This window comes from Acomys russatus, chromosome 18 (assembly GCF_903995435.1).
Source record: "Acomys russatus chromosome 18, mAcoRus1.1, whole genome shotgun sequence".
Lineage (NCBI taxonomy): Eukaryota > Metazoa > Chordata > Mammalia > Rodentia > Muridae > Acomys > Acomys russatus.
In genome coordinates, this window is record NC_067154.1 from 13,328,763 (window position 1) to 13,352,764 (window position 24,002).

General features: G+C 47.2%; 1 protein-coding gene across 1 annotated transcript; it reads left to right on the forward strand.

Annotated features, from left to right (window-relative positions):
• Positions 1-19,654: 19,654 nt before the first annotated feature.
• On the forward strand, positions 19,655-23,766 carry Dok2 (docking protein 2). The gene is made up of 5 exons (XM_051160815.1): positions 19,655-19,828; positions 20,845-21,126; positions 21,365-21,452; positions 22,157-22,338; positions 23,071-23,766. Exons 1-5 carry the CDS (start codon positions 19,757-19,759, stop codon positions 23,683-23,685), a joined length of 1,239 nt encoding a protein of 412 aa, XP_051016772.1. The 5' UTR covers positions 19,655-19,756; the 3' UTR covers positions 23,686-23,766.
• The last annotated feature ends 236 nt before the right edge of the window (positions 23,767-24,002 follow it).

A 24,002-nucleotide genomic window follows, 5' to 3' on the forward strand; every position in this document is an offset into this window, starting at 1 on the left:
AGAGGTCAGTTGTACTGGTTAGTTTTATGTCAACTTGATACAAGCTAGAGTCATAAGAGAGGAAGGAGCCCCAGTTGAGAAAATGCCTCTATAAGATCATGTCTGTAGAACATTTACTTAATTTGTGATTAGTGGAAGGCCCACCCATTGTGGGCTGGCATGATGGTGTAGCCAGCCTGTAAGCAGCACCCCTCCATGGCCTCTGAATCAGCTGCCTCCAGGTTCCTGTCCTGTTCGAGTTCCTGCCCTGACTTCCTTCAATGATGAACAGTGATAGGAAAGTGTTAAGCCAAATAAACCCTTTCCTCCCTTTCATCACAGCAATGAAAACCCAAGGATAACAACTGTTGCAAAATAAATCATCAGGATTTCACTCAAGCTCTTCATTTGCTATTAGCAATAAGATATCTAGGCCAGGTGTGGAGATGCATACTTTTAATGGCAGCACTTGGGAGGCAGAAGCAGGCGCATCTCTGAGTTCAAGGCCACCCCAGTCTACAGAAGGAGTTCCAGGACAACCAAGGCTATACACAGAAACTTTGTCTTGAAAAAACAAAAACAAATGAAATTAAACATACATCTTTAGCTGTTAAGGTCTTTGAGCTCTATCTTAATCATATTTATATCCTCATATGCCTAAAAGTTTTGGTGCAGAATATGATCTTTTAAAACCTGATTAATGTTTACTGATGACTATGTTTAGATTCCATTTCACCATACCAAATCACCAATACAGTAACACTGTCCTAAAACAATGGCAGTTTGTTACTTAGCAAGTAGGTGACACATTTAGGGGACATCTGAGAGACACTGAATAAGGTAACGATGTGACAAGTTATATTTGAAATCTGAAAGGGCAGACAGGAGCTGCTTTAACATGTAACTTTCTAGATGCCTCTAAGATACCTCTATGTGACATATTTCTATTTATACCCATATAAAGAATATCAATTAGGTTTGCTTTTATTAAGTACTTTGGGCAAGAAAACATTAAGTTGTTTTTCAAGTTAAGTTTTTTTTTTTGAGTACACTGCTTGTTACCACTTGGCCAAGAGAACAGAACACAGCGTAGGAAATAATCTTAAGTAACTCATTCAACACACCTATCCACATCCACACACATGTGAAACAATGATTTAGCTTATTTTTATTGGCACATGGGAACACAACTGTCTAACCCATGGTCCATTTCTGCATATTCTTTGGTTCAATGCATACGTGTTATAAATTAGCACTGTTCAAAAGAAACGTCCATGATGGCAGGGTGTGGGGGTATGGGGTATGGGTATGGCTGAGGACTTGATTTGGATTCCCAGGACCCACATAAAAAGGCAGGTTGGAGAGCCAGGTGTGGTGGTGCAAGCCTGTAATCCCAGCACTTGGGAGGCAGAGGTAGGTGGATCTCTGTGAGTTTGAGGCCAGCTTAGTCTACTGAGTCCAGAACAGCCAGGACTCTGTGGAACAGAGAAACCCTGTTTCAGAAACCAACCAACCAACCAACCAACCAACCCAGGAGCAGTGGGAGGTACCTATTATCCCATTGAGGGAGACAAATACAAGAGGAATCCTGGAGCTTGCTGGACAGCTAGTTTGCCAAATTTTTGAGTTCCAGGTTCAGTGAGACCCTGTCTAAAAAACTACATGGAGGATGATTGAGATAGATACTCTATCTTCACCCCCAGCCTGCACATGAACACACAGCAAAATGACCATAATAATGTAAATATTTTGTATCTCCATGATGCATTGTAACTGTCATTAGCCATATAGTATGACTAAAGAACTTAATCTTTTTTTCAAGATAGGATTTCTCTTGTAGTCCTGGCTGTCCTGGACTAGCTGTGTAGACCAGCCTGGCCTCGAACTCACAGAGATCCACCTGCTTCTGCCTCCCAAGTACTGGGATTAAAGGCATGTACCACCACGCCCAGCTCCAAGAATTTAACTTTTAATTTAATTGAAACAGTAACTTGTTGCTGGAGATCATCATTAGGACAGTGCAGTAAAAATCCCAGACTGGCACAGCAAACAAAATGTAATAAGTAATTTCTGAGTCTAGCTCCCATCAATCTGGGCTTTGGTTGGAAACATGCTGGTATTCACCCTTCCCCAAATTCAGGCAAAAGATGGGAAGTGTGACATCTTCATAAAGAAGATGTATCAGAAGTCTGCAAATTCCTGTGAAGAGCTGTGATGATACCTCCTTTCCCTAGCCCCATTAAGTTTCATAGTTACAGCCACCATAATGATATCTAAATCTTTCAATGGTCCCCCAGACTTCTAGGGATAGCAGGTCTTAACAGCCAACCTATCTTCAAGGAAAATTCCATCTCTAACATCTCCATAGTGCCTATCTTACCGATGGCTCTGAATGTTAAATGAGAACACTAAAATGGCAAGCATCTAAAGGTCCAATTAGTGCTAATGTGTAGGTGGTTTCTATTTTCTCTGAAGTACATCCTTTTCATTTAACGGCAGTAAGAGTGTATGTGTTTTGTGGGCATACATAAAAGTACATATTTGTGTGAAGTGGTCAAGAGCCCGGGATGCAGATTCAGAATTACTAAGGGTCCAGGTTTTGTGGTTAACAAGTCCTTTTCCTTTCTTACGACTTTGATATATGCTCCTGTCCTGGACAGTTTTATGTCAACTTGACATAAGCTAAAGTCATCTGAGAAGAGAAAACCTACTTCAGTTAAGAAAAGCCTCCATAGGATGGGGCTATAGAAAGCCCATAGGGCATTTTCTTAATTAGTGATTGATGAGGGAGGGCCCAGCCTATTGTGGATTGTGCCACCCCTGGGCAGGTGGTCCTGTGTTCTAAAAGGAGACACACCGAGTAAGCCAGTAAGCAGCACCCATACATGGCCTCTGCATAAGTTCCTGCCCCATCTGAGTTCATGTCCTGATGTGGGAGTGTAAACCAAATAAACCCCTTTCCTCTCCAGTTTGTTTTAGTCACAGTGTTTTGTTGAATAGAAACCCTAAGTCAAGTTGGTATCAGATAGTAAAGTACTGTGTGACAGACCTGACCATGCTGTTTTTAGGAGGATTGTGGAAGGACTTGGGAACTTTGGGGTAGAAAAGCCACTGAGTGTTGAGAGTTCCGTGAACTGTCTGGTAGGAGCTTGGAAGGTAAGAATCTGTTGAGGGCAATGCAGCTGATAGGGGCCTGGCTTGTGCAGTTTTAGAAGGAGGTTTAAAAAAATTTATTGGGGCCATTTGTTATTTTGAATTAAGATGCTGTGACTCTGGTCAGTTGGGGTTGAAGAATTAGCCGAGATTAGAAAGAGACCAAGACTACTGAAGTGAAACCTTTGCTTTACTGGCACAACTGTCCAGTAAATGCTGGTTAGCTGGAGCTGAGAAATTAGCATGCTTAAAAAGAAACCACCTGGAATTGAGTGGCGGCACCACCTTTAATCCCAGCACTTGGGAGGCAGAGGCAGGTGGATCTCTGTGAGCTCAAGGCCAGCCTGGTCTACAGAGTGAGTTCAGGTCAGCTAATGGTACACAGAGAAACCCTGTCTCAAAAAACCACACAGACACATACACACCAGAATTATTAAGGTGAAATCTTCTGAGATTTCATGAGAGTCAGCAACAGAAGCTATGTTCCAGAGGCAGCCATGGTTTTACCTTGCACTGGTAGCCAAATTTTGCAGTGTAAGAGTCACCCAAGTATGAGACCTGATAGGCTGTGGTCATATGTGGGGGAGGAGGTTGCCTTCTGTCAGAGGTCTAGGGGAGGGGAATAGGGCAGAAGAGGGAAGGAAAGTGGGAATTGGAAGATACAAGAGCGAGGTAACACTTGGGATATAATCCCAACAAATTAACAACAACAACAACCAGTCACCCAGGTGGGCTGGGTGTGGTGGCGCACACCTTTTATACCAGCACTCAAGAGGCAGAGGCAGGTGGTTCTCTGTGAGTTCAAGACCAACCTGGTCAACTAAGTCAGTCTAGGACAGCCAGGGCTGTTATACAGAAAAACCCTGTCTGGGATGTGTGTGGGTCGGAGAGTCACCCAGGGGGTACTCATTTTGTAGGCATGAAGGGGTCATGGAGAACAGCTGAAGCCTGGCACTGTGAGAGGCCATGGTGAAGGTGCACCCTCAACAAGACTGAAGTGGTCATGGAGAGGAGCTGAGGCTGCACCACGAAGAGAGCGTAGGAGAGGCTATTGGTGAACGCGCAGCCGAGCAGAAGACCCCAGCACTCTAGGGATGCCAGCACCATGGGATGAGCAGCAAGAACAGCAGCGGCAGTGGAGTGGGGCCTGCCTGAGCTTAGAGGACAGACTGTGCTGCAGAGTGAGAGGCAGAGACGTGACCAGAGTTCTTTGGGGGAACCGAGAAGACGGTGAGTGGGTCCCAGACATTAGGGGCTGAGTTTTTCAGATAGAGTTTGGTTTTGCTTTGTTCAGATTATGACTGTGCCCTGGCTCTTCCCTCTTGAAGTAAGGAAGTATTTAACTTAATTTTAATTTGGGCCCACAGTTGAGAGATTCCCAACTTTTAAGAGATTTTGGATTTTAAAGAGACAAAATGTGAGCCAGGAGTGGTGACGCACACCTTTAATCCCAGTACTTGGGAGGCAAGAGGCAGGCAGATCACTATGAGTTTGAGGCCAGCCTAGTCTACAAAGTGAGTCTAGGACAGCCAGGCTACACGGTAACCGCTGTCTCAGGGGATGGGGGGGAGGGGGCAGAGAGAGGGAGAGAGGGAGAGGGGGAAAGGGGGAGAGGGAGAGGGAGAGAGAGAGAGAGAGAGAGACTGACTGACTAAAACTGGATGTGTTAAAGGTACTGAATTTTTTCTTTTTCTTTTTCTGGTTTTCTTGAGGCAAGAGTTTCTCTGTGTAACAGTCCTGGAATTCACTTTGTAGACTTAGGCTGGCCTCAAACTCACAGCCTGAGCACTGGAATTAAAGGTGTGTTTCACCATGCCTTGCTAAAGGTACTGGGGGGCGGGGAGGCTTTTATTATGTACACAGTATTCTGCCTGCAAACCAGAAGAGGGCACCAGATCTCATTATAGATGGTTGTGAGCCACCATGTGGTTGCTGGGAACTGAACTCATGATCTTTGGAAGAGCAGTCAGTGCTCTTAACCTCTAAGCCATCTCTCCAACCCTGGTACTGAATTTTTAATGTGTTTAATTTGTAGAGACCTTGGGACTTTTAAAATTACTTATATTTTTAAAATGAGAAAGTTGGCTTAACAGTCATGAGCGATGTGTTTGTGTGTTAAGGTGACAAGGGATCAATTGTCCAGGCTAGTTTTATGTTAACTTGACACAAGCTAAGGTCATCTGAGAGGAGGGAACCTCAGTTGAGGAAAATGCCTCCATTAGATGTGGCTGTAGGCAAGTCGGTAGGAAATTGTCTTAATTAGTGATTGATTGAGGAAGAGAGGAGAGCGCAGCCCATTGTGAGTGGTGCTATCCCTAGGTCCTGGGTTCTATAAGAAAGCAGGCCAAGCAAATCATGAGAGCAAACCAGTAAGCAGCACCTCTGCATCAGCTCCTGCCTCCAGGTTCCTGTAGCCAAATAAACACTTCTCTCCTCAGCTTACTTTTTGGTCATGGTACTTCTTTGCAGCAATAGAAACTCAGCTTCCTCTTGCTATCCTCATTCTACTAAGAATTTCCTAAATTTAAAAGAGGCTATTAAGAGTGAACTACTTTCTTCAGAGGTACTATAATGTGAGGAAAAGGTCATTAACTAATTAATGCCCCATATTTAGGGACATGTTAACAAAAGCACACCTCTCATTACAAAGTCTTAACTCTATAACCTAGGCTTTTATTATCACTCCAATTCACACAGAAAACCCTGAGGGTAGCGTACTTCCTGAGTCCCCACAACAGAACACAGAAGATGGCTTATGGCAGTTACTACAAATTAGTCTCAAGAATGTATATCATAGTCCAGCTTGGTCGCACATGCCTGTAATTTTAGCTATTTGGGAGGCTGAGGCAAAAAGATTCAAAATTTAAGGCTATTCTGAATGACTTATTAAAAATTAGGGGCTGGAAGTGGTGTCAGGACTCGGGAGGGAGAGGCAGGGAGACCTGGTCTACAGAGCAAGTTCCAGGACAGCCAAAGCAAACCAAACCAAACCCCAAAAAACCAAACTAACAAATGTCACTGAGAGAGAAAGGGGCTGGAGAAATTATTAATGTGTTAAAAGTGTGTATGGCTCTTGCAGAGGACCTGTTTGGCTCCCAGTACCCATGTCAGCCAACTGACAACTGTCTATAACTATAGCTCCAAGGGAATTACAGGCACACTCACACACACTTAAAAAACACTTAAAATTAAAGTGCCGAGAATGTGATGAGCAGTAGATCGCCTGGCATATATGCTAGGCCCTGGTTTCAACCTCTAGCACTGTGGGATCCAAAAGGAATATAACTCATTTCGTACATTTTTGGGTATAACTGTCCAGGAACATATTATGACTTTCCACTAGGTCAAAAAGTGGTCAAAAGAGAACCATTTGTAAATAATGTGTAAACTTAATAAAATATTGTGAACATGCATACCTAAAAAGGATCAAAACCTTAAACTGTAGTTCTAAGTCTCATAAACGTTCTGAAATTACAGGCAGAATTTTGTGTAGGTACATTCCCTCTTTCTTTCATCAGCGTACTAACATAGCTTCAAAAATGGGTACAAATACCCTATAAGCTGAATAACTACTGCCTTTGCCCTGGCTTTTAAGTTGAAAGTCTCAAGTTACTCAGCCTGAGTTGTAAAAAACATTTTTTTTTCCTGAATGAGAAAATGTTAGACAATTGTATTAAAATATTTTCTAATAACAGATATACGGAATTTAATCAGGCATGAAAACGATAAACATTGGGCAGGATCCTTTGTGTAGATAGTGAGGAGAAACCCATATTGTAAGGTATTTTTTTAAAAACCTTAATATCCCAGAGTTTATGACATAGTCATAAAAAACTCAGACTATTAAGGATATTTTCCCCTGGTTTTGATAGACTTAATGGAATACCTATCAACATTTCTGCAGGGTATTCTTCTTTGTGTGTGTGTGTGTGTGTGTGTGTGTGTGTGTGTGTGTGTGTACAATTGACAAGTTAATCCTGAAATGTATTAAAGGGAAGAGAGAAGTTGATTTTCTTAGCTTGTCTTAGCCTGAAAACAACTCAAGGGAACTTGTCGAAGTGTGTAACAACTTGCTTAAAGTCACAATCATTAAAGCACTTTAGATTGCTGCAAGTCTAGGCAGATAAAATAATGAGATCAAATTGAAAGCTAGGCAATGAGATGGGCATTTGTATAAGCCAGTAAAAAACATATTTTTGACAGGGGGCTGGAGAGATGGTTCAGAGGTTAAGAGCACTGACTGCTCTTCCAGAGGACTTGGATTCAATTCCCAGCAATCACATGGAAACTCACAATTGTCTGTAACTCCAAGATCGACACACCTCACACAGACATACATACTAAATGACAGAAGATATCCTGGGGGGAAGTGGGGGTGGGAATGACACATGTGACAGAGTGTAAGTAGGGGCAGCAGGAAGGCTTCTGGGTCCTGACAATATTAATTTGGGAGTTGGTTACAAAGTAGTATTCACTTGATGAAATTTCATCAAACTGAACAATGAAAATTTCTATACCTGTCTTAGGTAGATCATATTTCAGTAAGTTAGAGAAGAAGCAAGGATGACTCACTTATACTGACCAGGTGTCACTAGAAAGTTTACAAAGCTAAGTCTGTAAAGATGACAACTAGGTGAGGCTGGTGCTGAAGAACTGAAGCCTGCAGAGAGCAGCTGGTGAGGAACCACAGCCAAGGGCTCACAGCGAACTGAGCCCATCAAAGAAGGTGCGTCTGAAAACAGCTCCTCCATCCTCAGTCAAGCCTTGACACTGCAGCCCCAGCTGACTGTGCAGATTGTAAACTAGACCCTGAACCAGGACCATTGAGATAAGCCACTCCCAGGTCCCTGGCCCTGAGAAAATCTGTGAGATAACAAATGTCTGGCATTAAAATAAGCAAAAAGAATTCAAAACACTATCTTCTTTACACATATTGAAGGGAGCAAGGTAGCAGTGCCCACGGAGAGATATTAGCTTGTTGGTTTATAGGGACTACCTCACTTCTTGAAGGGCACAGTATCACTTCCAAAATCTAACCAGCACAGAAAATCCAGCTGGTGACTATGGAAGCTACTTCCTGTAAGATACAGACAGGGATCTTCTCAATGCTTCTATTACCTCCATCCAAATTAGAGATTATTTTATCCCAGTTATACACTTTCTCTTTTACTGCTTAAGCATTTGAATGGTGCCACACACAGATATATTCCTTCATTGTTCTCAAGGCTTTTCTCACAAGAGGAAATCTAACAAATGTCAGAGTTATCACGTAAATATAAGCAGGCAATCTTTAGGTGTATTTGCCTGGCAAATGTGTATGCAGAGCAGTGTACTCCTGCAGCTCCAGCTATTTAGGAGGCTGGATGAAACGCACTTGAACCTGGGAGTTCAAGGCAGCCAAGACAACACAGGGAAAGCTCATGACAAAAATAAGACACATCACAGACATTATTTTGTAAAATCACATTTGCAAGGGATCTGGGGAAGGGAACCATGCACTGAAATAATGTGTTCACTCTGTCTCTGTGTGGCTGAAGCCTGCTGCTGCTGCCTCTGCACAGCGATCATGAGGATCTAGCACTTAGCTTCAGGCTCCTGAGTCTTTCTCATTCTGCATTTTTTGCATAGTAAACTGTAAGAATTTGACACCAATTTGTTTAGTTGAAAAGTTACTACAGTTATTATTTATTTTCATGTAGAGTTCTCAAAATATACTAATTGTGCTTATCATTTCCTAGCACATTTCAAAAACACAAAACAGCAATCACTTTTGGTATATAATCAGGCTACATTTTTGGACTCTGTTAAATTTTAACCTGCCAGCTGTAATGATTCTTCATAACTCCCTAGAGTTACACTGGTGGTCAATATTTAATTACTGCACCTGAAATTTAAAACAAACTATGACTACTTTGCAAAGTTTTTTATGTTACATAGTTTTAAGCAAAGCTCAATAAACAAATCTCCAGAATTATTTTTATTAAATTTATGTTTAACACATATACATATTAAGCAATCTATTTAATATACAATTATACTGGATTCTTTCCTTTTCTTCATGTTCCTGTTAGCTACTGAAGTTAACAAGATCCTTTTTAATCTTTTCAGTACCATCGTTCTCCAAGTTATCATTATCTCTTTGCATTAACTAGCCAGTATGGGAAGATTCTGAATTGCCACATCTAACCATCATAATTGTATAGTTTTCATTTTCCTCCCAGGTAATGCTTTATAACTACATTATTCAAAGTTAAATCACACTTTTTTTTTCCCTTCTGGAGACAGGGTTTCTCTGTGTAGCCTTCGCTGTCCTGGACTTGCTTTGTAGACCAGGCTGGCCTCGAACTCACAGCGATTCGCCTACCTCTGCCTCCCAAGTGCCAGGATTAAAGGTGTGTGCCACCACCGCCCGGCTAGATCAGACCTTTTAAGTAAGAAAACCATTATATTAAAGCCACTGAAGACTTCTGACTATGACAATAACAGAGCTTACAGACAAACCAAGTATTATAATACTTCCATGACTAAAGTTTCATGGCACTTAGACTCTTCAATAAAACACAACCTGAGTCGGGTGTGGCGGTGCATACCTAAAATCCCATTGCTTAGGAAAGTGGAGGAAGATTAGAAATTCAAGGCCAACACTGGCTACATAGGAAGTCTAAGGTCAGATGGAGGCTCCAGGACCCCTCACAGATTTGAGCTGCGGCTCCTAATCACAAGCTGTGTGTGCAACAGAGGAGCAGGTACCCCCTCCAGTGTTCTGCAAACTAGTCTCTACCCAACCTGCGGAAGAATATGTCTTTTTATGGGAAGGTTTTTGTATTAAAACACAACCATAAGGGCTGGAGAGATGGCTCAGAGGTTAAGAGCACTGGCTGTTCTTTCAAAGGTTCTGAGTTCAATTCCCAATACCCACATGGTGCCTCACAATCATCTATATGGAGATCTGTCTACCACGTAGGTGTTACATGCAGGTAGAACACTGTACAATAATAAATAAATATTAAAAAAATACCACCATAAAGGGTCTAAATCCAATACTAACTACACTTAGCTTGGCAGCCTAGTAAACAAAACCCAGCATGTTCCAGAATTCCAAATTAATTCAGAGGGGCACATTACAGTCGTTAAGTAAGTGCACTTCCCTGCATTTGAGAGAGGTTGATTAAAACATCCCATTAAAAACGAGACCTTTCTTGTGGCAAAAAGGCTATGAAAGGGGCTTTGATGCATTTTGACATTCTGTATTGCTTTAAAAATACTGGACAGGAGGACTGGCTATGAAGAGATGCTCCTTTAGAGGGGACAGAACCCACTGATATACACTCATTTAAAAACTAAGGGGGAAAAAAGGACTTCTTCTACATACAGGAGTACTTGCATGTATATATGTATTATCGTGTGTATACCTGGTGCCTGTAGAGGTCAAGTGTCTAATCCCCTGGATGTGGACTTCTAGATAGTTCTGAGTCATCACGTAGGTGCTGGGAGCCATCTCCCCGCCGCCCCCCCCCACAGACACACACAGACACAGACACACACACAGACACAGACACACACACAGACACACACACACACACACACACACACACACACACACACACACACACACAGAGTCTGTCTGGGCCCCCCTCCCCTCTCTCTCACAAGTAAGTAATGACTTCCCCTGCCCTCCCCAAAGCAGGGGATCTGTTCTCAAGGCCCTGGATTCGATCCGTTGTACAACCAGAAGGTTCTGGAATACTCATTGCACATTCCTCCCCGCCTTTAGATATTGGACTAAAAAAAAAAAAAAAAAAAAAAAAACCAAAACTCCTTGGTTCATCTGGGTTTACTTTAAGCACCTCTCACATGAGTTCTGTGCTTTGGCTCTGTTCCTTTAAGTGCAAGAAGTAATTCTGCAACACCTACTTTAAGATCCAAAAATTTTAAATTAAAAAAAAAAAAATCATACGAACACCTCGATGTCCTTACAGTATAAACAGTCACTTTCGACACTATTATTAGCATCACTCTGTCAGGTTTTACTGCTCCTTCTGAATTAGGCCACCACGATGCTTCAGAACACGATCTTATGGTCTTCCATTTGTGGCTAAGTTTTGCGATTGTAATTCTACCCTGATAAGTCCCTCCCACTCCAGGGTGCAACTCCACCAATCTCAAGCCTCCGAAGTGAGTCTTTAATCAGTCTCTTCTCTGTCAAAGAAACGTCTAGAAGTCTCACCATTCCACTTTCTTTGAACATACTCAGAATAAGATTACTCTTTGAACTTGGGGAAAGATGCCACACAGTAAGCCAAATAAAGGCGACTCTGCTCTCTAATCTTTACTAAACCCCAAACCTGTGGGGACTGTTAGAAAATCTGAAGGTTCCTGACAATGGATCCGCACCACTGTCATTGAGTATCAGGAGTCTCTCGGCGTCCCCCCCACCCCCCAAAAACTTTACATAGTTTGCAAGAAACAGCTTGCACTTGCTCCTGCTACTACTGGGTTAGGTGTGGGCTATTCCCCCCCCCGCCCCAACCCCCCGGCCTGTGTTGTATCTATAAGAAAAAGTCGTTTGGCCCCAAAGAGACGCGCCCCCCCCTCCATCCCCGGTTCAGCTCCAGAGCAGGATCAAGACCCTCCCCGAGAGCTGTCTGCACCCAACTCTGCAGTTCTGGTTTCAGACACACCCCCCTCCACCCCGTGTTTCACCGGAGGTGTGGGCGCTCAACTCCTAGGCTGTAGCAAAGGGGGACGCGAGGGGAGGCGGGCCGAGGCCTCAGCTCCCATTTTGGAGGACGGGGTGCTCGGGCCTCCTGGCTGTGCCATTGGAAAGTGTGGGAGCGGAGGGCGCTTCGGGGCAGGGGACCGGACAGGGGAGGGGGGGGGTCTCTCGGATTTGGGGGCATGAAGAGAGAGGCGACAGGAAAGAATTGGGAAGCGGGGTTCTCGTGGTGAGGCTCTTCTTTTTGTTAATCACGGAGGGCCGGCGGTGTGACCTGGGGGGGCCCTTAGGACAGTCAGCGAGGGGTCCTCTTCCTCCCGGCTTGGAGGGTTCCCCTAAGGGCTGCGTGGAGGCCTCGGGCCGCGGCTGTGCGAGCCCTCGGCTGACCACTCAATCCTTCCAGCGGCTCGAGTGAGGCGTGGGGCCGGGTGGGAGGGGATGGAGAAGGCCCCCGGTCCGGGAGGCGGGAAAGGCCCCGCGCTGCGGGACGGGCGGCGGCTCGATGGCTCCGAGCGGCGGCGACGCGGCCTGTCGGGCCCCCCGGGCGGGCTCGAGTCCCGGGGCCCGCGTGCTCCCCGCACTCGGTGGTCCCGCTCCCGCGGCCGCCCCCTCCCCGGGCGCTCGCTCACCTGCACATGATCCGCCATTTTGCTCCATTCATGCTCCTCTCAGGCCCCCCCTCCCCCCCAGCGCGCACCTCGGCCGGGGCCGCCGCCGCCGCTGCCGCCGCCGTCGCCGCTGCGCCTGCGCACTGGGGGCTTGGCGCTCTACGCTCGAGGCGTAGCGCCGCTCGGCTGCGCAGGCCCCGGCCGGCCAGCCAGGGTTGGAGAATGCGCAGCGTGGCTGGGACGGCGTAGGGGCGCGGGCAACGTCAGCGGCCGGGAGACGCCGGGTGGGAGGAAGCGGAGGGCCGGGGAAGCGCAAGGGAGGGGGAGCTGGGGGAACAAAGCTTTGTTTACATGGGTTTTAAAGGGGCCGCGCTCGATCTCACGCGCGGGAGGGCGCCGCGTGGAATTAGACCAGGCTGCCTGCTGCTCGGTTCGCTGTCAGGGCTCCACCCTGAACCCGAGGCATCTCCAGTCCACGTGCTTGCCTCTGGATGTCCCAGCCCCAAGGCCAAAGACCTCCCACCTGGAATACCTGCACCATTCCTGACTTCCCAGGATACTGTTCTTAACTGGGCTGCGCGCGTGCGCGCGTGTGTATGTTTTATCTTGTTCTACTGGACCAGAGTCATTGTTTTCTGACCCGAGTTTCACCAATAGCAATCGCCTTGTTTTTTATTTTATTTTTTATTAACATCTTTTTCTCCTCCGTAAACAGCCATGGATATAGCCGCTAAATACTGATGGTCAAAAATGTAACCAGCCGCCGTTTAATCTTCCGATATCGGTTGCTATTTTGACCAGTGCTACAGGCAGCCCCCAGAAAGGGTCAGATGTTGGGAGAGGTGCTCAGTCACTAACCCTTGGGTCGGGTGAGGTCAATATCTGCAAGCCGAGGTGGAGTCCCCACGAACACTTTTATGTGCTACATAATGCCGGTTCCAATTTTCCACTGGCTTCCATTCTGGTTGGTATTCAAGGCTCCTGGATTAAATCAGCAGGATTTCTACAACATTAGTTATTTTAAGTTTGCTAACAGGGCTAAACCTGCTTTATTATTGGGGGCTGCGGCTTGAGGTGCCAATGAGAGTGGTAGTAAGTAAGGCCCACAGTAATTCTGTTTCGGATATATTGGCCTGGCTTTCAGCAGTCATTTCAACCTCAGTACTCCTCTCAGTACGTCGTCTAGTTCGCAAAGGTAGGACAAGTAGGAACTACATTACCCAGACTTCCTTGTAACTGGGGATCCGCCTGCGAAATTGGCTCAGTGAAAGAGACTGACTCAGAAGATTTAGGAGGCAGAAGTAAAGCAGAGCTTTCGACTGTCGTTACTGGCAAGCTTTCCCTGTTACTCTTTCACTTTCTCACCTTCTTTTCTTTTTCCATTCTTCAGTGGCCAATCTTTAATTCCATAGAGGCGCGGGAGGGTGTGTGTGTGTGTGTGTGTGTGTGTGTGTGTGTGTGTGTGTGTGTGTGTGTTTGTGATTCCTGACTTTGTGTTGCACTTCAGTTGTAGATTTGTTTTGTTTTGTTTTTTGAGACAGAGTTTCTCTGTGCAGCCTTGGCTGTCCTGGACTCACTTTGTAGACCAGGCTGGCCTCGAACTCACAGAGATCCACCTGCCTCCGCCTCCCGAGTGCCAGTTGTAGATTCTCGAGGACTTCGTGGTGGTGACATCCTTGGCTTCCCTACTTGACTGATGGATCAGTAGCTTGTCGGTAGGCTAGACCACTCCAATCTCTGTTCACTATCTCCAGATCCGTTTGCTTCTCCCTTTTTCTTCTCTTTCTAAGGGTACCTCACCCAATTCACCCAGTTTCTCAAAAATAGACTCAGGAATCGTCTAGATCATTTAGCATTATTAGTCCTCCACAGCCTTCACCCTCTTGGCCAGTTGAATAGATACCTAATACACACCCCACTGGACTCCTTCTGTCTTCAATGCTGATATCCTTGTCCTGTTAAAATTCTCCGAAACCCTATTTTGATTCCGGTTACAATTTCCCTTCTTCCTGTATTTCTCCTGGTAGTTCAATCTCCATACCTCTGTAAAACTAACCCCACAATACAGATAGATTACACTTTGGTTTGAAGTCCTTGAGGGGACTCTTATTGAGTATATGCCAAATGGTCTAACTTCCTCTCTCTTATACCCTTTCTCCCTCACAGTCCTCTGTTCAGTTCTGGGCTCAGCTCTGGACTTCTTGCTCTTGCAATTACTCAGTCTGTTTCCTACTTCAAGATGCCAGAGATGTGATATCTCTCCCTCTCTCTCTCTCTCTCTCTCTCTCTCTCTCTCTCTCTCTCTCTCTCTCTTTGGTTTTTCGAGACAGAGTGTACTCTTGGCTGTCCTGGACTGGATTAGTAGACCAGGCTGGCCTCGAACTCACAGTGATCCGCCTGCCTCTGCCTCCCGAGTGCTGGGATTAAAGGCATACGCCACCACGCCTGGCTCTGAACCCTCTCTTTTCTTAGTGAAATGTTTCCCTTATCCTTAGAGGATGTATTGCCTGAAACTTCATGGGAGGGAACATCTGTATGCTGTTTTCTCCACAGCATACAGATAAAGTTGTGTTTGTTTGTTTGTTTGTTTGTTTGTTTTTTGAGACAGGGTTTCTCTGTGTAGCTTTGGCTGTCCTGGGTCTCTCTTTGTAGACCAGGCTGGCCTCTAGATCTGCCTGCCTCTGCCTCCGGAGTGCTGGGATTATAAAGTGGCCACAGTTACGAGATGAATAATAGGGCAAGGTGTGGTGGTGCATGTATTTAATCCCAGCATTCCGGAGGCAGAGGCAGGCGGATCACTGAGTTTGAGGCCAGCCTGGTCTACAAAGTGAGTCCAGGACAGCCAAGGCTACACAGAGAAACAGTGACTTGAAAAAAAAAAAAAAAAAAAAAAAAAAGAATGAAAAATAAGAGATAATAAAATAGAACAATAAAAGTGTAACATTACACACACACACACACAGGAGTGCTTGTTTCAGAAGTGTCCCATTTAGTATTATTGGATTATAGTTTATAATACCATGGATATAGAGGCCCATTGTGTGTATGTAATGGGGAAAGGGCAGGGGCTAGCGATGAATTCAGGCATGTATATTGCCTTACTCTGCACAGTCAGGAACCGTTGGAGCTGAGGTGGCAGGTACCAGCTCTGGTCTCATGCTCACCTCTTTGCCTAACCCTTCATCGTTCTCAAGCCCGCATCTCTCTGCCCATTTTAAGCCTTTCTCTTGTATGCCCCTTGGGTAGCTGTCCCCACCTAGAAGATCTTTTGGAGTTTCCTAATCCCTGAGGAAGGAAGCCTGGAGGGCCAGGCTGAACCCCCCCTGTCCCCTCAGTATGAACCATGGGAATTCTTTCTTTGGTGACACTTTTGCTTCCCCACACTGGTGCCTGAGGACCCTGAAGCCCTCTAACTCTCTGCACCACTGTTGGGTCTGGGAACAGTGTCTTGATTTCTGCTGGCGTGGTTCTCCAGAGGCCAAGCAGAAGGTACTGTGGTTGCTGCTCCATAATGCTTTCAGGTTACTGCAGGATTTCCAACCCAGCTGGGTGAAGCTGAGCTTGATGGCAGCCATATGTTCTTAGTAGGCCCTAGCTCCTTAGTAGTCTTCTTTCAGACTGTGGCTGTGGGGAGAGTACGGTTCTAGGTTCTACAGGCCAGGGATGGGATGGGGGTGTCGAATATTGTGAGGGGGGTCAGGTTTAAAAAGTTTCCAACGAATCTGGCAAACTCGGGCGCCCTCCTGTGGTTCTGAGTGGTATAAATCCCGTTTACCTTCAGGTTGGAAGGTGAGTCGGGGTAGAGAAAAGAAAGCATTCTTTGCATTCTTGTGAGGCAAGTCCTGGCCTGGCCTACTACTCCACAGCAGTGTCACCCCAGAGCCAGCCAATAAGAAGCTGTATTCTTTAGGTTGTTTCGCGTTTGAAACTTTCAGATATAGTCTCACTGTGTAGCCCTTGATGACTTGGAACTCACGTTGAAGACCAGGTTGGCCTTGAATTTATTGCAGCCTCTTGTCTCTACCTCCCAAGTGTTGGTGTTATAGGACCTGAACCGTTTGTTTTTGTTTTTGTTTTCCCTGAGACAGTGTTCCCTGGCTGTCCTGGAAATTGCTCTGTAGACCAGGCTGGCCTTAAAGTCACAGAAGTCCACCTGCTTCTGCCTTCCCACTGCTGGGATTAAAGGCGTGCGGCACCCTCCGCCATCCCCCCTGACCCCCCAGCTTCGAACCTGTACTTTTAACAAGATTGGCACATTAGATTTTGAAGGCTATTGATCTTGCTCCATGAGACAGAGGCAAAGACCACACAAGTTCCAGGCAGACCAGACTCTCTAGAGCCTAGGGTCGTAAATCTGGAGTCACAACCCCATGTGGAGCCATGAAACTGAGCATGGGGGAGGGAATAGCAAACACACAGGCAACAACACCAACAACTGTAAAAGTTTTCTGGACATGCAAAACTAAAAGTTAATTCAGAGCCAAGTGTGTAATGACTCTTAGGGCATTCTGGTACGGCTTTCCCACTTTGCATCGTGAGACTTCATTACAGCCACGGTTATGAACAGATAACATGCTCACTGTTTGCTCCTCATACTGTCAAGCTATGTAATCCCAGAGACTCTACCTGAAACAGCTTACTTCAGACACACTTAGTATATGCCACGAATTGCTGAGTCTTTACAACATGCACTAAGTTTTCTGCTGCTGCAGAAACATGATGGCTTGATAATAGAAAACAAAAACAAAACCAAAACCAAAAAAAAAAACCCAACAAAACCAAACCAAACAATATTTTTCTACAATCATTCCTCAGCATCTATAAAATTAGTATGCCCTTGGATTGTACTGTTTGAATATTTTATTTTAAAAACTGCTCTTTGAGTTGCTGATTGTTTCACAAAGGATAATATTACATGTATTTTGGCTTGGGATTTGCATAGGACTTCCAATAGTTTCTGAAATGACCCTAAACATACCATTGCCACTTCATACTATGTATGTATGTAGTATGTATGCATGTGTTTTTTGGGAGGGCTCTCCTGTAGCCGAGGGTTACCTTGTGAACTAGCTATGTAGGCAAGGATGACTTTGAACTCCAAATCCTTTTGCCTCCAGCTCCTAAGTGTTAGGATTACAGGTGTGTACCACCACACCCAGCTGTACTATGTGGATGTGAAGTGTATTCTTAGCATTGCTGATAATAAAATCAGAATAGTCATTGGCTCTGAAGAGCATTGAGACCAGAGCTATATAAACTGGTACTGTGGTGGTGTCTGCAGTTCCTGCAGGCAAGATGGCAGGCAGAGACACGAGAAGCTGGGAGACCCTGGCAGCCTTTCAGGAGCTCTCCAGACCACCCCTAACTTCAGTTTCCTGACTTGTCAATGAGTAGCTTGTGGGGACTGATTAATTCATGAGGTTTCCATGTCGAGCATTATCAAATATTCAGGCAGCATGTAGTTACTATGTGACAACAAGCATGTGCACCCATCTCAGTATGCAAATTTGCTTGTCCTTATATTTTTGATTGTGAGCCTTTTAATGGCTGAGGCATTTCTCCAGCCCTGCTTCTGTTTTTAACAAATGGTAATGTATACCAAAGGCTTCTTTTTGAAATACGTTTCTTTATGATTGCTCATCGGTAACTGCTTGATTTGTATATCTGTTTTTTGTTTGTTTAAGATTTATTTATTTTGTATACAGTTTTCTGCCTGCATACCAGAAGAGGTATGCAGCAGATCACATTATAGATGGTTATGAGCCACCATGTGGTTGCTGGGAATTGAACTCAGGACCTTTGGAAGAGCAACCAGTGCTCTTAACCTCTGAGCCATCTCTCCGGCCCCTGTATATCTGCTTTATATACCTGAGTTCAAGTAAAATCATGCAGGTGAAAAACAACTGGAAGAGTCTATGATGCTCTAAGGACACAGGAGGCCATCCATGCTCATTTCATAGTGCTAACCGCTTCTCAAGTCAGTGTACCCACCACACACTGATGGTTCTCCTTTGGTGTTTGGCCCAATCTGCTCAAACCCTGGCAGCAAAGCTGAGTGTGATGAACTAGAGCCAAACCCCAGAACTGTCCTGTTCACCTTTCTAAGCAGTTTTGGTCTGCACATGGCATCTACAGCAGAAGGCATGAACAAGGAGCAACTGAAACCCTGTGGTAGGAGAAATGGATTGCCCCCAGGAGTACGGTCTAATCCTCACTTTGCCCCAACTGTTCCAGTCTGCTCTTTCTTTCTTTCTTTTCTTTTTCTTCCTTTTTTTTTTTGAGACAGGGTTTCTCTGTGTAGCCTTGGCTATCCTGGATTCCCTTTGTAGACCAGGCTGGCCTCGAACTCAGGTCGATCTCTCTGCCTCTGCCTCCCAAGTGCTGGGATTAAAGGTGTGTGCCACCACGCCCGGCTCTTTCTTTCTTAAGGTTTTTTTTTTTTTCAAGACAGGGCTTCTCTGTGAAACAGCCCTGGCTGTCCTGGACTCACTTTGTAGACCAGGCTGGCTTCGAACTCACATCAATCCACCTGCCTCTGCCTCCTGAGTGCTGGGATTAAAGGCATGCGCCACCACTGCCCAGCTCTAATTTTCTTATTTCTAGACTCTCCATAAGGGATGTGTATTGTCTGTGTTGTTGGCAGGCAGGGAATGCTTTCATGCAACGGGACAGGTGCACCTGGGTGGGTTTGGGCGCATGCATGTGTTCGTGTGTTGTTTTGTCTGTCACTCCATCACTGGCTATGTGGGTCAGTTTTGCCTGAGTCGGGAGACTTGGCCTCTGCATTGGTAGCCTTCGAATAGCCCCTTCAGGCCATCATCCCTCCCGTCAGGTTTCCCTGTTCCATGAGTACGTTGTGTGGACTGATTCCGAAGGGCTCTTTCACCTCTGACACGCTCCTCATTCTGCCTGAGTGTGGAGCCCTCACTGCTGGTTCTCTTGCGCCCCTTGAATTTTGGGTCTCTTTTGTTCTCCTCGGCTCAGTCCTTCACACCAGCTTTTGAAGAAGTGTGGCATTTTGCTTTTTTTTTTTTTTTTTTTTTTTTTTTTGAAATTGTATGTTACTGGAAGCGCAGGAAGGTATAGCTTGAGCATGTAGTGCACTCAAAAAAAAAAAAAAAAGTGCACACACAGAGCAAGAAACCACAAGGCCTATCAGCCTGTCGTCATCAAGCAGACTAGAATAGTGTAGAAAAACTCTAGGCAGAGAGGAAATGAACTAGAGAGAAGGGGGAACAGGCCCAGAAGAGAGACGAGAAAGGCCAGAGGCAATGGCAGTGGCCAGCTGAGGCGGCTGGTGATGGTCCGGATGGAGGAGGTGGCTGTGAAGCAGGGCAGCCTGCATCTTCAGCAGCAGCAGACCTTCGGCAAGGTCAGAGGGAGGCTGGGCTCCGGCCGGCCACGGCAGCTGTGGGGAGGGGAGGGGGTTGTTGATTCCTAGGGTATAGGGGGATCTTAATGTCCTTGATCCTTATGAGACCATGTGCTCCACCAAGTTAGACAAGAAAGCCACAAGGCATCTGCCTTCTTAAGGTGCTTTGCCTCCTAAACCAGGCCCCGAAGAGTTGGCCTCTTTGCTGAGGGCTGTTTGTGCTTGTGTGTGTTTGTGGGGGGTGGGGAAGGAAGCAGATGCTGACATCATCATCTTTTCTTTCTTTCTTTTTTCTTTTCTTTTTTTTTTGGCGTCTTGTTTAGTATTGAATGGGGGCTAATTTGGAAGGGGATGGAAGGAAGAGTTGGGGGGGGGCCAGTTCTGGATGACAGTAGAGGTTCTTTTCACCTTTGACTGCTACTAAGCTGTGGCCCTGGGCTGTCCCAACCTCCCCCTTCCCTAGCTTCTTTGAAGGAGAAGCTCCTGTGCCTGCCTCGGTCACCCAGCTGGGTTTCCCCCCATCCCCATGGCTCAGCTCACTCCCTGTCAGTTTTTGTTTGTCTCTCATGGTCCATCTTGTGAATCAGTGAGAGAAAAAGGAAAGTTGTTGGAAGACCTTGGAGCCAGAGCCTTCCTATGGAATGAGGACTTGTCTCTGGTCTAAGCTAGCCTCTCCTCACTATTCCTTTCTGAGCTCTGGTGACTCGGGCTTTTCTCTTCTCCTGTACCTGACAGATGGGCCTGCCATCTTCCTGCACTCTGTGCCCATAGGCCATTTACTGGGCCCCTTGCCCAGCCTGCAGATCTTGGTCCCCCTGGCGAATTTGCAGCTCTCTCGTTCCATGGTCTCTATCGTCCTCACTGCCTCCCTGGCTCTTCTGTACCTCTTTCTCCCTGTCCTGTGTTGCTGGCCCAGCCCCACCCCCTCTCCCATAGTTCCTCTTCTCCCCTTTGATGACTGTCTCTCCTTCTCTGATGGCTCCCTCTTGGCCTCCACCTGCCATGCTTGGGCTCAGAAGTGGCGCCGGTTCACAGCTGTGTTATATGGAGGGTCTGGCTGTGCCCTAGCCAGACTGGAGCTCCAAGATGGCCCGGAGAAGACCCGGCGAGGAGAGGCCACTCGGAAGGTTGTCCGCCTCAGTGACTGCTTACGGGTAGCTGAGCTAGGCAGTGAGGCCAGCAGTCCCCGGGACACCAGTGCCTTCGTCCTGGAGACCAAGGAGCGTCTGTACCTCTTGGCAGCCCCCTCAGCAGAGCGCAGTGACTGGATACAGGCCATCTGCCTGTTGGCTTTCTCGGTGAGGGGTACAAAGGGGTTCACAGGCACACAGGGAGAGGGGGAACGTTAGCAGCTTCCTGTGGGCAGGTGGTAGAAGACACAAAGAAGTCTTTTATTTGAGGGGAGTTCTTCCTGATGGGAACCCAATTTGAAGTGCAGGCAGAGCCAGCAGGCTGAAAGAAAGTGTGGGTCAGAGGGAGGCCTCCGGGTGGGTTTTTTTTTTTTTTTGATAGTAAGACATGGGACTGCCTCCTTAGGGCCAGAGGAAGGAGTCGCCAGGCCTGGAGAAAAAGAATGGCAGGCCCTGCATGGAGGAGAATGAATTGTACAGCAGCTCCAGCACAGGTGAGGGGAGGGGCCTGAGGGGCGCTCTGTAGGTGCGGGTAGGAGGAGGGTGGCTGCAGGCTCGGTCAAGTCTTCCTGCCTTGTGGTTTCCCGCAGGGCTCAGCTTATCAGCTTCTCCTTCTAGCTTCTTGGTGTGGCACAAGGTGCTTGGAGGCCAGCCTGCCCTAGTGTTACCCTTGGCTCAGCCTGTCCTGCCTGATTGAGGCTGAGGGTCTTGGTCTTGACCTTCCTTCTCCATGTGGGCTCTGAGTGATTGTGTGAGGAGAGAGTTGCGTTCTGTCTGGGTTTGGCTGTACAGGGTGTCCTGCGAATAGGAAAGGCAATGCTGAGCTGGTGATGGAGACACAGCAGAGAGACTCTCCCCTGTAAGCTCCACCTGAGCGTGAGGGCGAGGGGCACTGGCTTCACCTGTAGCTTTAACAGCAGGGATGGGGTAGCGAAAACCAAGCCGTGGCTCTGGCGCCAATGGCAGGAAGGATGTGGGCCCAGAGTTGGGCTGATGTGGCTGAGGGCATGAATAGTGCCTTCCAGGGGAGGAGAGGGAAGGTCAGCAGGTTAGGCTTGAAGATCTGTGGTGGGATCACAGGTAACATGAACAAGTTTTTCCCTGTGAACTTCTGGCATGCTTACTTAGGATGGGTCGGTGTGGAAGGAGGCCCGCTGTTGCCTGTAGCTGCCTCTTTCTTCTTTCTTCTCCTCCCCAGGGGTCTGTAAGGAATATCCTGTGACCATAAGACCTACAGAAGCCAGTAAGCGGTGCCGGCTCCAAGGGTCCTATACTCTTCGGCTCGGGGTGAGTGCTCTGGAGCTATGGGATGGCCCTGAGCCAGGCACACAGCTCTATGACTGGCCCTACAGGTTTCTTCGGCGCTTTGGGCGTGACAAGGTGAGTGAGGGACTGAACTGAGCAGGCTGAGACCAAAGATGACTTAGAGGAGCCTAAGAGGAGCAGGCAGAGAAGGGCAGAGAGCTAATAAAGAAAGAGAGACCAAAGGCTGAAGGCAGGTCAGCCAAAGAGAGAGTGGAGGTGGGAGAGCCAGGGAGGGGAAAGGCGTGGAAGCCAAGAGGGCTGAGTGGAGAGAGAGAGAGAGAGAGAGAGAGAGAGAGAGAGAGAGAGAGAGAGAGAGAGAGAGAGAGAGAGGAGAGGAGAGAGAGGAGGAGAGCGAGGGGGTGAGAGAGAGGAGAGGAGAGAGAGAGAGAGAGAGAGAGAGAGAGAGAGATAGATATGAGGTGGAGAAGGGATGGGAAGGGCTGACGAGCTACTGACATTTCTTGAGTCAGTCAGTCAGTCTATGAGTTGGAGGGAGGGAGCGGAGAGAGTGTTCATGTCAGGACAAACCTGGCCAGGTGTAGTGGCACACAACTATAATGTCAGCCCTGAGGAGGCCGAGGCAGGAGACGGAGTTGGAGGCCCTGTTTGGGCTACATAGTGAGAGCCTTTTCCCAGGTAACCAAGCAACAGACCCCAACAAACAAAACACAGGGTCAGAGGGACTAGAGCTTGAAAAGAAGCTTCTGATGGACCGGGGCTGAGGCCAGAATGTCTACATTTGGATGGAGGTCCAGGAAACATCCGTGCCATAACCCCTCTCCCCCTCCTCCCTCCCCCTCACCACAGGTGACTTTTTCCTTTGAGGCTGGCCGGCGCTGTGTCTCTGGAGAAGGCAGCTTTGAGTTTGACACACGACAAGGCAACGAGATCTTCCAGGCCCTAGAAAAGGCCATTGCTGCCCAGAAGAACACCGCCCCTTGTGGGCCTCTGCCCCTGCCAGCCACAGGGTCCGTGATGCCCACTGTGTTGCCTCAGCCTGAATGCCCCTATTCCCGGCCCCATGACTCTCTACCTTCTCCATCCCCTGGCACACCGGTTCCTGGCATAAGGCCAGGGGGTCCTGAGGGGGAATATGCCATACCCTTTGATACAGTGGCTAGCTCCCTGAGGAGGAGCTTCAGGGGCATCCTGACAGGTCCTCCCACGCTCCTTCCTGAGCCACTCTATGACAGCATCCAGGAAGTTCCTGTGGCCCCTCTGCCTGACCATATATATGATGAACCTGAGGGAGTGGCTGCTCTAATCCTGTATGAGAGACCACAGGAGCCCTCGGGGGAGACAGGGAGGGAGCGGGCCACTGCTGATGGGGGTCTCAATCCCCGCCAGCAAGAGTCCTCTGTGCCAGGCTGGCCACAGGTAATGGAGTATGACAATGCCATTCTTAGAAAAGGCCCAAAGTAAGGGGGATGGCCAGAAGATAGGAGATATGGTCCCCAGGGAGGTCTTGTGTGGGAGACTTCAGGTATAGTCCTTTAGCTCATTGCCCCTTTCTGAGTCCCCAGGCTTAGCCTGCCTTGTTTGTGTACTGTGTGAGTCACCAGCCCAGAGCAGGAAGAGAGCCCTGGAGGGACTCACCCTCCTCCTACGACTTTTCCACTTCCTCCTCATGCCTTGGGTCTAAAGGGAACTAGGGCCATTTCTGTTAGGAGACGGAAGGATTTCCACAGATGGCCTGGTTCCTTGGCTTGTCCAGGCCTCCTGCCTACATATGTTCCCTT